The 14,054-nt window shown below is 44.7% G+C and overlaps 1 protein-coding gene across 2 annotated transcripts in view; it reads right to left on the minus strand.

Moving 5' to 3' along the window:
• AMBRA1 (autophagy and beclin 1 regulator 1) overlaps window positions 1-14,054 on the minus strand; it is a 226,798-nt gene that overhangs the window by 49,914 nt on the left and 162,830 nt on the right. For both annotated transcript variants that reach the window (XM_075927593.2, XM_075927594.2), the window contains exon 15: window positions 2,797-2,936. In XM_075927593.2, the coding sequence (XP_075783708.2) occupies window positions 2,797-2,936 (140 nt within the window). The remainder of the gene's footprint in view (window positions 1-2,796; window positions 2,937-14,054) is intronic.

Consider the following 14,054-nt stretch of genomic DNA (forward strand, 5'->3'; position numbering starts at 1 on the left):
GCCATTGCTGGAAGGATTGCATGTGGAGTCTGGCATGGCAGACCATGTAGTGCACACCAACATGTGGCCCAGCAAGTGCAGGCACACCCTGCCCCTTCTCAGGAAAAACTTTAGTTTCTGCAGGTACTTGTTAAGGTCTCGTAGGTCTAAGATGGGATGCAGACGCAAGTCAGCCTTTGGGATAAAACAAAATATCAAGAACAGAAACTAGTTTCAGAATAGAGGTGGAACCTCCACTACAAAAACCCCAGAACCTACTGTGTGAGGAGATTCTTACGAGAAGGGTCCCTAAAGAGGGATGGGGTCCGGGGGGGTGGGGAGGGTGAGGTGGTGGAAACCACTGTACTGAGGATAGTGGTTAACCACCTTGACCACCACAGAATTTGAGGCAGGGTGGGATTAGAGATATTCATTAGGAATGTAAAATCCCTTTTAATAGGTTAAACACAATGCAGATAACCTGTGGTGAGATGTTCACTGTGATGGGGAGCAGTGCCACTAGGAAAGGAGGGATGAAAGGGTCTCAAGGCAGGCTTAGCCTGAGGGGAGGGCACTGCTAAGGCTGGTGTGGGTGGCACGAGGAGTGTCAGGACTTCCTGTGCAACCTGGAGAGCTTCAGTCATTGACGGCACCTAAAGCTGATGGAGGCCTGCCTGTAAGTCTGGGCTTCCAGGCAAGGAATGGGATGGGTTGGACTGCTCAACACAAGCTGAGACCTGAATGGGGAGATGAGCTACCCAACACAGGACTCAGCTTGCCCCAACCCTGTTCTTTCTTTTGTGGGGAGTAGAATATCGACACCCTTTTGGCCTTCTTATGTTTCTTGGTCAAGGCCACAGATGGGAATGGTGCCAGCTCGTTGACCATGCCAGGTAGGCAATACGCACCAATGCCATGGTGGTGGGTGCCATGTTGTACCTCTACTCAGGGGCTGGAGTGAGTGCGGATTCCATCAGGAGAGCTTTGAGCCTGATCTTGTGCACTCTCTGACTTCTAGGCTTAAAAAAGGACTTACAGATAAAACACTTTTTGCTTTTGTGCCCTTCCCCCAGGCACTGGAGACAATTGCTATGTAGATCACTGACAGCCATAAGATGTTTACAATGACCACAAAACTTAAAAGCCTGGAGACCGGGACACTCTTTGTTTCCCAGCTGAGTCTTGTACCCTGCCAGGGGAGCACTATTCCAAAGGGCGCCAAAGCAGCTCCCCTGAGGATACTATTGAGAGAAAAACTTCTGGCTCCACTGCATGTGACAAGTACACACACCTAATGTGGAGTAGACATGAGCATGCACCCAAAGAAGAACAGTGAAGTTCACTTCTCAGAGATTTTGTCTCCAGCTGCTGTGAACTCAGACAGACTTTGCTACACTGGTTACACTGTCCACACTAGAGGTTCTCAGCAACTGTAAACACAGACATTTTTCTTCTGTCTTGTCTACGTGAGGGACGTTGATGAGCATAGCTATTCTGGAATAACCCACCCATATAGATAGTCTACTTCACTTTTTTATTCTAATTTTATTCTAGAATAATAATTAAAGTCTGTGAGCACAGTGATTATTCCAAAATTAAATCACTCATTCCACAATACATGCTCCATATAGGAAACTATTCCAAAGTAGCTTACTCCACAATAGCTAAACAAGTCAAACTTCCTATGTAGATGAAGTCTTAATGAAAGTGGAGATTCTGGAGAACCAAAAAGTAGTTTAAAAGAGGTGCTGGCATGCTATGCCACTATACACTAGCTCACGTTAAGCTCTGGTTGCAGTTTCCCCTATGGGCTCTCTACTAAATTAGTAATGATCAAAATAGTTTACATTTGCCCTAATTAAGTGATTTTTATGCTGACCATATCACACTTTACAACTGCCTCATGCTCAATTGCATGTAGAACAGAAGGAAATCTGCTTCCACGCTCTGGTATTTCCAATAGACTCATTTGCTGCAGGATTTCAGAGGCATCTTCTATAGAAAGAGAGCAACTTCACTTGCCAGGAATCTGAACAAGTGAAACAGAATCCCAAACAAGGACACAGTTCAGGAACCAAAGAATGCTTAGCATCAGGAAATCACTAATGCAGAGAAATCTAAGTAAGTCCGGCATTGCAAAAGAAGCTACAGAGAACACAAGGACTAGCCAGCAGAGGAAGAGATCTCAGTACTAATGTTTGGTCACTAAGTCCCCTTGATGAAACTCTTCATACTATAAGAGAAGCATATGTAAGCACTCCACCACCAGGATCTCCCTTGCCTGTCAAAATCTCCTCCTAGGTTGTATAATTTCTAAATTAGATTTGTCTACTTGCCATGTATAAAGTGACATGCACACTTGCAGTACTGTATAAATAATAAATAGAACTGCCAGACTATATCAGACCAGAGGCCTTTCATGCTAGGGCCACAGCAATTCACTGAATTGCTCTAACAGCCCATACAAAATGTTCTCGTTATATAATCTCACACTGAACATTCCAGGGACATTCAAAGATGTCTGGGCATATATGAGTACGAGACCATCTGGAAGGACTATGAAGATTATAGCAGGCAGAAATTAGATATGTGAGAGATCCCATCCACACACTGCTTCATAGGTTTCATTATCAGGGCACAAGCATGCTTACTTTAATTTTCAAAGACTGAAGTAAACTCCACAACTGCTCAAAAAGAGCTAGACTCCTTGCCCCCTAACATAGCCACATGTGAGAATAAGCATCCCTGGCCAGAGAGATTCCCTGTAAAAAGCAAAAAGTTTAAGGTTTCCCTTAAGTTCTAAGCCATGCCACTTACTCTGGTCGGCAAATCACCAGGTCCCCTTTGTTAGTGCCATATGCCAATCCCAGCCCTGGCTCAGGTAGCCAGCGAGCAGAGTTTATGCTGACGTGTCTCCTCTGGTCAGCAGGCATCGGGTACAGGACGTTGAAAACTCTCTGGAAAAAAAAAAAAAAGACAAACAGGATGATGTGAAAAGGAAATAAAAGCCAGGGCTGCCAAGGAGGCTCAAACACTTGAATCTCTTGTGGTAGGACAGTTGGGCAGAAAGGCTTATTTATAGACTGTTCCAAGAAAAAACCAACCTGTCGTCGAGAGTACACATTGTACTGATAGAAACATTTACATCCATCCACAAATGTTTAATAAATAGCTGTAGAGCAGGACCATCAGATCTTCACTCAGATACTGGGCTACATAGCTGCACTATTCCTTCACTGGCGCTAATTAACAAGAAAACTGGTAGCTCAGGACACATTAGCCTCAACCTGATAGAAAAACTGGGTATTTTATGGTTCCTTATTAGCCCCATATCCCATTTTTATTCCCCATTCCCATTTTCATGCTCTCACCACAACACAGTTAGAGGAACCGTGCCAGTCAGGAAATATATTGGCTTCCACCAGCAATGGCCTAGACAGCTACCTGCATGCTTTAGCTATTGAACAAACCTAAGTTCTATCTACAAATGATATGGGATCCAATCAATGTTAATGGTTTCTTGAATGACCTTCAGGAACTGGTTAACTTTCCCCTCCCACACTGCACAACACCACTGAAGAAAAGGCTGAGTCCAGGAGATGCACAAGCACTGAACTGGCACACCCCTTCTGAATTCAGTTTGCCTCCCACCACAGTACCGTTCACCCAATTAATTTTGTTTCCTTAGCAAGACCCTAAGCAATGGCTTGCTCCATACCAAGCACTTACCTCTGCCACACACACCGCCACTCAGTTTCTCTTGGGCCCAACACTGCAGGGCTCAGACTTGTGCTGAGTACCACCGATATTACCACAACAGATCTTCCTTAACTCTGTCACAATAGCTCTGAAGAAACATGCAAACTCTCCATCTGCACTCTCAGTCTCCTATGACCAAGATTTTACATGCTAACCACATGGCACATAGTCAGGAAGTCTGGCAAACCTAGAAGAGGTTAAGACTATAACGCCATGGTATGGGAAGTAAAAAAGAATGCTCTGGTTTGGCTATTGGGTACATGGGAACAGCAGCTTCAAGAACACTGGATCATACAGGGCAGGTTGTAGCAGTGAGCTCAGCATAATGCTTTGGAGGGAGGACCAAGAGGTACTTAATTTTTTTTAAGAAGGCTAAGGAGGGTTATGCAAGAAGCAAGTTAAGATGCTGAGCTGGAGCCATCATAAGCAATATACAAATAGTTGAGATTTTATTTTAAAAAGGTCAAGGGGGTATAATCTGCTCTGAGTCACAAGTGAAAGGTGGGTTCCAATTGGAATCACTTGTATATTTTAGCTCATCAAAACCTCTATACAAGTTTAGCCAAACTGGCCAGTCTTTGTTCAGAAGCGGCCCAATAGCCCACTTGGTGGTGGGCCACAGGAAACAGGGAATACTCCCTGGAGCAGTGTGGGGGTGCTGCAAGTTAACATTGTGATTCATTGTCACAGCTGTGGGGACCTAGAACTGGAATAGCAGCAGCTCAGTATGCAGGGTCAGCATGATCTGTTGATTAAGTCCCTGGACTGGGACCCAAGAGATGCAAATTCTACTTCAGTGCTACCACTGACCTGCTGTGAGATGTTGGGCAAGTCATTTTCTGTGTGGCTCCATTGTCTCTCCCACCTTTGTCTTGTCTATTTAGATTGTAAGCTCTTTGAAGCAGGACTATTTTAGTACTGGTTTATAAAATGGCTACAATACTGACGACCTTGTCCTGGCAACTGTCAGGCAAATAAGAAGATCAACAGAGCTATGTGCCACATTATTTCTAACTACAGCCAACTTTCAGTCTCTCCTCAGAAAAGGCCACATTTAGAATAGCAAACAAGTCCTCTAGGATTTCTCTGCAAGACAGAGGCCATTCATGATCTTTCCCCTTGGACTTGCTTGGTAGTCAGTGATGTTCACAGATTCAGTGTCAGAGTAGAAGGATAGGTCCCATTCCTCCACACCCCCCTCAACTCTTCCAGTTTGGCCACCCCATTTTTTGCTCCTGAATGACAAGCTAGCAGGAATATCTCTCACACAGCCCCCCCCCCCACACACACACACACAGAGTCTCAACCTGTTGCCATGGAGATGAGGTGCACTCTCTGAGATGGGAAATGTGGATTTTGATGGGTAGGGGGAGGAGAAAATAGCAGATAAGAGCAGAGCACATTAATTTGGAAAACAACAAACATTTGAAATGTCACAAAAGAGCTGCGAGGGGATTCTGTTGCAAATCTATTTTTCCACAAGTCAGAGTAAACCGTCTTCCTCTCCTCCTAGAGAGCTGCCTCCTCCGGAGGTATCACAGTTGCTGAAGCTGACTTTCCCAACTAGCCTCTGACCAAAAGATTGGAACCTCTTTGTCCAGCTGTGGCCCTGCACACTTAGAGATTGGGTGCTTGTAGGTAAATGGCTTGGTAACTACAGTTTCAAGTACAGGTGTTACTCAGTAAGGGGCACTCAATGGAACATGATGGCAAGAGATTGGCTCTGCCATGCTGTGAAACTGACAGCTAAAGGCAGAATCTCAAAGGTAATAACAGTAGGAAATTCTCCCTAGTGACATCTGCTTCATTCTGTCCACTTCTTCATTCACTTCTAAATCGCCAGTGGCACCAAAGAGTTCCCCTTCCCTGCTGTTTCCCACGTCCTCACTAATGGGACGATGCCATGCAGTGTTAAGAGGTGATGACATCCATGCGTGTGGTAATTAACAGATAGAAGTAGAGAGAGAACAGCTGCACTGTCATAATCACCACTCGCAGCAGTAACCAGGACCCAGCTAATCAGTCTGATGCAGTCATATAGATAAGCTGCTGCAACCACATTTATTAGTAAGACCATCTGCCCCCACACAAGAAGAATATGGGGCCCCTTTCACATGAGAAGATGCCCTGGCCCACAGGACACTAGCAGAGCTACCAGGCACACCCTTCTCCCTTAGGTAAGGGCCAAATACTGTTTCTTTTTGTCTCATGCAACATGATCTTCTGAAAAGTTAATGAAATACTTCAAGCAGACAAGCATGCCAGCTAGAAAATTCACTGAGAAACTCTCACCAACCTGCTGGGAAGAGTGCTTTTCCAGTTCTGTACTTGTAGGTGCAGCGTTCACCCTTCTCCACTTCAGCCAAAGGGCTATGAAGCCAGCTGCACTTTTCCCACATATTCCAGACTTGTGGGGGCAAGAACTTCATTTAACTCAGGCAAGAGTTTCACCTATGCAATATTTCCAGCTGGTATGGCACATTTTCAAGTTAGCCAGCAGAGAATGTCATTTATCACATTCAAGCTCACCCTAGCAGAACTTGACTCAACTTTCCATGATCAGGGATACTCCTAAGGCCAGACTCCTCATTATCTCAGTAAGTTACCCACTATCCATGTGTCACCTGTAATCAAACCATAGCAGGGGTATGAGATTCTGAATAATTTTATTCCAGCACTGGGAAATTTCAGGGGAATGGGAGTCTGGGAAGCTGCTGAGCAAATCCTCAAAAGCATGTCTCTGAGGCTTTGAACCCAACAGGTGATGCAAAGATAACATAGTTTCCTCTTCAGCTGGAACAAGACAACCCAGGAAAAGGGCATGCTATAGTCAGTAAGAAAATACTTATTAGCTAAGAGGTGTACTTCCAGAAACCCCTTTTATTGTGGGTGGGCCACAATCTCAGGGATGCTGTTCAAGACTCTGAACTCAATAGGCCAGATGAACAAGGGGTGTAATGAAATTCAGGAATATCAAAAGGAAAAGTGATTCTCTCAAGACACATCCCTGCAGTATTTAGCTGGGTTCTTATACCACCGTGCATGAGTGGTATCAAAGGAAAGCAGCTTCTGGTAAAAGGGAGGATAAAACACATGACTGCGTCCATTTTACATCACTATATCTGAAGAGTGTGGAAAGACTCAGTAGAGTCATTTCTTATTCTGCTTTCTCATTTTCAGATGTCTCTCAGAGATTACCATTCAAGCAGGAACTTCTTGTGGGCAGGTTGGAGGAGGGTATCTATTTCCTTCTCCATGAACATAGAAGCTGTGAGCACATAAAGACTGTTCACAAAAAACAGGCACACCCCATTATCCCATAGGCTAATCAAGGAGGAACTCTATAAAGTGATCTGTCTTTAGAACATGAGGCCTTGAGGAAGGAGGGGTATAAAGCAGAGGGAAAATGGGTGACTAGAAATTCAATACCCCAAAATGTTCTGCATATGTTACGCACAGAGAACACTAAGGCTGCCAATCTCTGCTACTGCCCATCCTCCATCTCAGCACTGCTGGAGCATCAGCACGGTGGCACCTGTCACATTCAATGTTTGGGTATTAAATGAAATATTTATTTATGGCAGGAAGCCAGGAGAGGCTTCATGATTATTAGCCTCAAGTACCATTTCCTGATGATCCCTTCCAAGCTATCAAAGCTGCTGTACATGGGTGCACTTGAGTGTGCTTAGGGCATCACACACACACACACACACACACACACACACACACACACACACCCCCTATGGTGCTAATTTGTTCTTACGCTGGAGGATGGAGACTTATTTTTCTTCAAACAGCCTCTCTTTGAAAAGTGTTACTTATCCACCTTGTGCTGCTCTTCCACCTGTCCCATCCTAGGGTACCAGCTGCTACCTAATAATGTTGTTTAAATTCCACCTTCCCCTGTATTTAAATGGGCTACCCATAAGACAAGGTGGAAAAGAAGCTCCTCTGCCTGGGATACTCCAAGAAGGCAGCAGGTTGCCCTCCAGCCTATACAGGCAGTCCCCGGGTTACGTACAAGATAGGGACTGTAGATTTGTTCTTAAGTTGAATTTGTAAGTAAGTCAGAACTGGTACATATTGTAGGGGAAACTCTAGCCAAACATTTCTCCAGAGCTCAGTTTTATTCTCCCACACCTCACTTCCCTCAGTCCTTTATTCTCAAGCTGAGGTGTCTGCTGAGAAAAGCCGCTCCGCGTCTCCCTGGTCTGCTGGGGGGGGGGGAGGGGAAGGGGAGCGCTAGCTTCGCGTCTCCCTGGTCTGCTGGGGGGAAGCAGCTAGTGCGGGGTTGCCTCACCCCGTTTGTAAGTAGGGATCTGATGTAAGTCAGATCCATGTAACCCGGGGACTGCCTGTATTACAATTTCCAACAGACAGTGCAGCTGCCACTGCCCTGGTCCTAGCAGTGTCACATCTCAGGCACAGCTCATGTGCCACGCCAATGACAAACGCATCTAACCAATGGCTTTCCAGTTCTGAAGAGTGGGATGGAAAGCAGAGGGAGATTCTTGAGTCATTAGCAAGGTGGGGGACACATTCATTTCCTAAATGTAGGCAGGCACAGAGGGGAAAAAGGCATGTTTTGAAATTGGAGAAGAGGAGAAAGCAGCCACAGGCTGTGCTGAAGACACAAGCAGCTGGTGAAACTCAGCGGGAGTTCTTCCTTTTAAAATTTAATAGAGAGGCATTTTTGCTCTCAGTAAGGCGCTTCTCCTTTGTGAGATGCTGATAAATCTCAGGCCATTATCCTTACTTAGGCCAAACAGCAAATGGGGCTGCTAGATCAGTCTTGATTAGAGGGACTGGATGAATAAAAATGTACAGCCGCTAACTTGTTTACATGGGAAAAAAAAAATCTTGTCATCTGTAATGCTCCAACTTCATGGGCTAAGGGGGGAGGGGAGAGAAAAGCAGCTGGAGTGAGAAAGGAGGATTTCATGGGCACTAGTATCCAGTTACATATTAGAAGTACAGCGAAAGCTTTGTTATCCAGCACTTGGTTAACTGGAAAACTCTGTTAACCAGCTTTGTCCCCACACACAATACCGCCATGTCTTCAGGTGTGTGTGCCTGACTCCCGCCTGTCCAGCCAGCTGTTGCAGGGCTTCTGCCAGCTGGCACTGCCAGCTGATATCAGCAGGAGCCTCTTTCCCCCTCAGCTTGCCTCAAGCTGTGTGGAGCCAGATGTGCCTGTAGAGGGCAGGGAAGGGGGCACATTCAATGAACAGGCAATCCCCATTTCCCCTTGAGTGCCGGATAACAAAACTTTCACCGTAGTAGTTTTAAATGGAATGCAGGCTCCAATCCAAGGCTGAATGCTCTGCAGAGAGAAAGCATGAAAACCTCAGGTGTGCAAAGTGCACTGAGGAGAGAGCTGGGCAAGGAGCAGGCTCAGACACCAGAAAAGGGCTGGAGTATTGGAAACTATGGAAATGCATCAGAGCCTAAAGTTGGTAACTGCTTCGAGAGTAACAATCTATGTTTGAGGAGGCACATTTCTAAGCAAGTATATAAACAGCATTAGAATGAGGGGGAAACTGATCACGCAGAAGTCAAATGTGGACTCTGTGCTGAGAGACAACTGACTTAAGTTCAAAGCCGAAAGGACTCCACCCTAAGAGCAGAGAGAGCCATTAATTTGTACCCATAGGGTCCCTAAGGAGGAACTGTGCTCTTCCTCAGGTGTATGGGCTAATGAACTGTGTAAGCATGAAGGCCCTTAGGGTCACTCTGATGGCCCTCCAATCATCTCACCCTCTTTCCTCTTCTGGGCTTTTCCATGCCACTTCATTTCTGTGACTGACACTCTGCACCCAGTCCTTTGATACCTTTCTGGTACAGATATAATTTGCAATACCAAAAGTGTTCATGAGAGCCAGTTCTAAGCCACAGGGAAATCAGGACTCTTTCTACCATTTGGTCAGTTTCCACCTTGTATCTGTACAGATATGTTCCACTGTAAATTTGGCCAGCGACAACATAGATACACCAGTTTATGACGTCAGCAAACTCTTCTTCATAAGGTTGCAGCTTAGACTGGCGAAACTTTACTTTTGTCAATATAGGTTCTCCCCAAGTGAAATAACCCAAACTGACAAAAGCAGTTTTGCTGGCTTAACTGTGCTTACACTAGAGGCTTTTGCTGGAACAGCTATGTTGGTCAGAAGTCATACCTCATCACACCCCTAAACTATGTGCCCAAACGCTGGTAGCAATGACCTGGCCTTAGGAGCAGAATCAAATCCAGGGAGACATGGTCCTATCCAACTGAAGCTCATTCCAAGGCCAAATCCACATATATCCTGCCCTAGCAGATCACAGCCTTTTTAATTTAATTATTTATACAATGTCCACATGTGTGAAGAGTGCTTACAATACCTGATGGTAGGGAAAGGATAACTTGAGGAAGGACGAAAGAAAAGCAGTGTGACCAGGGTTTCTTTCCACTAGCCATAATGGGTTAAGTCAGTCTGTTCTTGCTCATCTTTTTGGGTCTTTTAGAATTGATTTCATCTCACTCTAAATTTTGCCCAGTACAAGACGACAAGACTTTCTTCAAACTGTGTTCATTTCTCCCAGAGGTGACAGGATCACCTGTTTTCCCAGTTAATTTTTCACTCTACAGCAGTTTCCCCCAAGTTGGGTCCGCAAAGTGAAAATAAGGGTTCCCTGAGAAAATTCTATTACAACATTTCATGATTTAAAAAAAATTAATATTTAAGCATTTATGAATTTTATTGAAAACAATTTTCATTTGTTTGCGCCACGATAAGTGTCCCTGTGTGCTGCTAGCTTAGCCAGAGAGTGGGGACACTGATGTCACTACTCAGCATTGTGCGAGCAGTCAGTCAGCGATCACCTGTTATATACCACCATAAATCCCCGTACTCACTCTCAGGAAGCATGGATCACGTGGGTGACTAAATATGAATATACTAGTGCTGCATCGGACAAAGTCGAAGCTTCAGCTGTCAAACCAGTTGCTTATATGGGAATGTTTATTATTATCCTTACTTATTTATGGTCTACTTTTTCAGCTTCATACAATAGGGGTTATATTTCAGCTGTTAATAAGGGTTCCACAAAATTCTTTCAAGTTTAAAAGGGCTCCATGGCCAAATAAAATTGGGAAACACTGCTTTACAGATACGACAAATCTGTATGTTGCATTTGTAATCCATTTAGTCTCAACTCTATGAATGGGGATACCTGTTCCTGCTCCTAAGATGGATGAGCAGGACAAGAGACTGTGGAGTAAGGAGAAACTCTACACAAAAGGTAACACACTGCCACGTTCTTACTGATTGCTCTTGATCATGCAGCTTATTATCATCCCTTAAATCAGCACAGCTCTCATTACCACACACACGACTCTTCCTTTCTTCATGGGAGGTCTTGGTTTTGTACCCTGATATCCCATCTCAGAAGTTTATCATTACATAATTGCTTAGGAAACTTCTTTTAATAATAATCTAGCAGATGGGCTGAAGAAAATTAACAAGGACTGAATCTTTGGGAGGCATTAATCATCTCAGTTAAAAATGGTGTCACTTGCTCAGCCAAATAGTGCACTTTCATAGAAGTGCCTTATTACACTTTTACATTTCCTGCTAGTTTCTCCCAAAGGCCATAAAAAGAGCAAAGAAACCGAGTGCCTCAAAAAACAGAGGGCACTGTCTAGTGCTAAATCTGAATCTAGAAACGGAGAAAGGAACACACACAAACAAGCAAACAGGCCCTGTTTTATAGGGGAGAAGAAGCAGCAGACGTGTTGAAAAATGGGCTGTCGGCATAAGACAGAAGAGTGTATGTCAGTGCAGATGTGAATGCTGTACAAACAAGATTGTGCCCTAAGCTACTGCTGATCTCTAATGAATTACTCTGACATCTGCCAACGTTGCAGCAACTTAGCACAATTATGGCCATTTTTATGGCAAAAAAAACTGATGATCCTCTGCTAATTTTTAGCCTTAATTCAGCCAGTGAACCAAAAACTGTACCTTTGAGCTGCTTGTTAAATGTTATGCTGAGAGAATGAAAGCAAAATTCATAGTATCATAAAGTTACAATGACAAAAGCAAAGGATTCACATACAGCTGCCACTCCATCCTGCTCTCAGCCTGTTGGGTCTCAGAGGAACAATAAATGAGATCAAGTGTCAGTAATATGCTGACTAAACAGCTAGTTATATGTACCCTCATCTGGATCAGAAGCTGCTGTCAGCCAGCTGCCTAAAAGTTTGAAATGAATAAGCAACCAGAGGAAATAGTTGACTTAAACTTAACCTAAATAAGAGGAGAAAACACTTTGAAAAAACCTTTAAAAACTCATGACCAACTTCTCCCCACCCCCATCAACAGTCAGACTTGTGCAAGTCTTCAAGTCACACTCCATTCAGCTTTATGCTTCGGTGAGCAGTTTCCAGAAATACATATTTCTCTACCTATGATTGACAAGATAACTGCACCCAGTTCTTCTGACAAGACCACCGTGATGTTTGCCTTTTTTACTTCAGGGCTAGGATCCCAGAATGGTTCCTATTTGAGGCTGAAAGGACCAATTGCAGACTGTATCTATTATAGTGTGCAAGAGCTCATCATGATTTCAGCAACATACAGACTGGGTTATATTACTCCCATCGTCTGCGGTGGACTGGTTCCTTGTTCAATATCAGATCCAATTTAAGATGCTATTCGTCATCTTCAAAGTCCATAAAAGATAGGGGCCATCGTAGATAACCTATTTCTCTCTTCAGCACGCAATTCCTACTTGGGGGAGACATTTAATTATTGATTATGGTGCCTAATACCACAATTAGTGCATTAGAAACAGATTTTACAGGAATTTTAAGGTCCTGATATACCTGCTCTGAGTCTGAATACCTTTTCTGGCTTTTATACATGTTGGGCCAAATTGGACAGAACAAAATATTTATAGCACATGGTGTTGAAAATGCCTCTCAACTCTTACACGTGCTAGTCCTACAGCCATCAAAGCCACCCTTTGGTTATCCACAAAGCAAAATACAGAATGGGCACAGGAGTGCAAATTTCCCACAATGCCCCACTCCACTATAAATATCCCAAGTCATGGTCCTGTCTAGTCTAAAGTTTTTGCTTATTTGGTAACTCCATTGCTGATTCCACAGAAGGGGTCTCGTGGAAAATTATACAAGGTCAAGAGGGCTGAGATAAAGTTACACAAGAAACATTGATTTGGGTATTTCCTAGCTTTAGATTGTTTGATTTTGAAACCCTGACCTTTACTTAATTTAGTTTTTAAACATACAATTTGTTGTTTAATACCTGTAAAACTGAAAACAAAAATGTCATTCTGTGGAACCATATTGACCCCTGACAGGAGGTATGAGAAGGGGTGAGATCTTCAGATTCACAATACAGTCCTCTACCATTTGAATAAATGGAGTAACAGAGAACACTTAGAAGCTGTTTTCTTCTATGTAGACCTGCCATCAGAGCAGTGGTCTCCAACCTTCTTGAAAACGAGATCACTTTTTTTAATTTAAGTGCAAACCAGGATCTACCTCAAACCCAAACATTCTTGTCCTTCCTGTCCCATCTCCAAGACCCCTCCGCTGCTCACTTCATCCTCCCTCCTTCCCCTATCCTCACTCACTTTTATCAGGCTGGGGGCAGAGGGCTGGAGGGCAGGGAAGGGGGATACAGGCTCTGGTCTTGGGCTAAAGGATTTGGAGTGTGGGAGGGGCTCTGAGCTGAGCCTGAGGTGCCGGAGGGGGTGCAGGCTCTGGGAGGGAGTTTGGGGGCAGGGGGACTTAGGGCTAGAGCAGGGCTATGGGGTGCAGGAGGGGGTTCAGGACTGGGGCCAGGGTTTGGAGTGTGGGCTCCAGCTGGCCACCGCTTACCACAAGTGGCTTCTGGGTGGTGGTGCAGTGGGGCTAAGGCAGGCTCACCCCTGTTTTGGCCCTGCTCCACTCCCAAAAGCAGCCAGAAAACTCTCTCTCTGCCCCCCCTGCTTTGTGGAAATGGAGTACAGGGTGGGGGAAGGGGCACCCTGACATCAGCACCTCCCCTCCTCTTCTTCTCATGCCTTGCACAGCATACAGGAGGCTCCCGGTGGGGATGACAGCTCCAAGGCAGAGAACAGAAGAGGATGGCAGTGCTGAGAGGGGCAGATGAACTGCTGGCACTTGATAGCCTCCTGGCTAAACAGGATCACCTGTCAAAGGCTCAAAGATCTGTCAGTAGATCTCAAGCTACTGGTTGGTGACCACTGCACTAGGACGGACGGAGATATTTTGCAAATGAAAGTCACAGCTATTTGCTAATTAAAAC

This window comes from Pelodiscus sinensis, chromosome 5 (assembly GCF_052426305.1).
Source record: "Pelodiscus sinensis isolate ZL-2025 chromosome 5, ASM5242630v1, whole genome shotgun sequence".
Classification (NCBI taxonomy): domain Eukaryota; kingdom Metazoa; phylum Chordata; order Testudines; family Trionychidae; genus Pelodiscus; species Pelodiscus sinensis.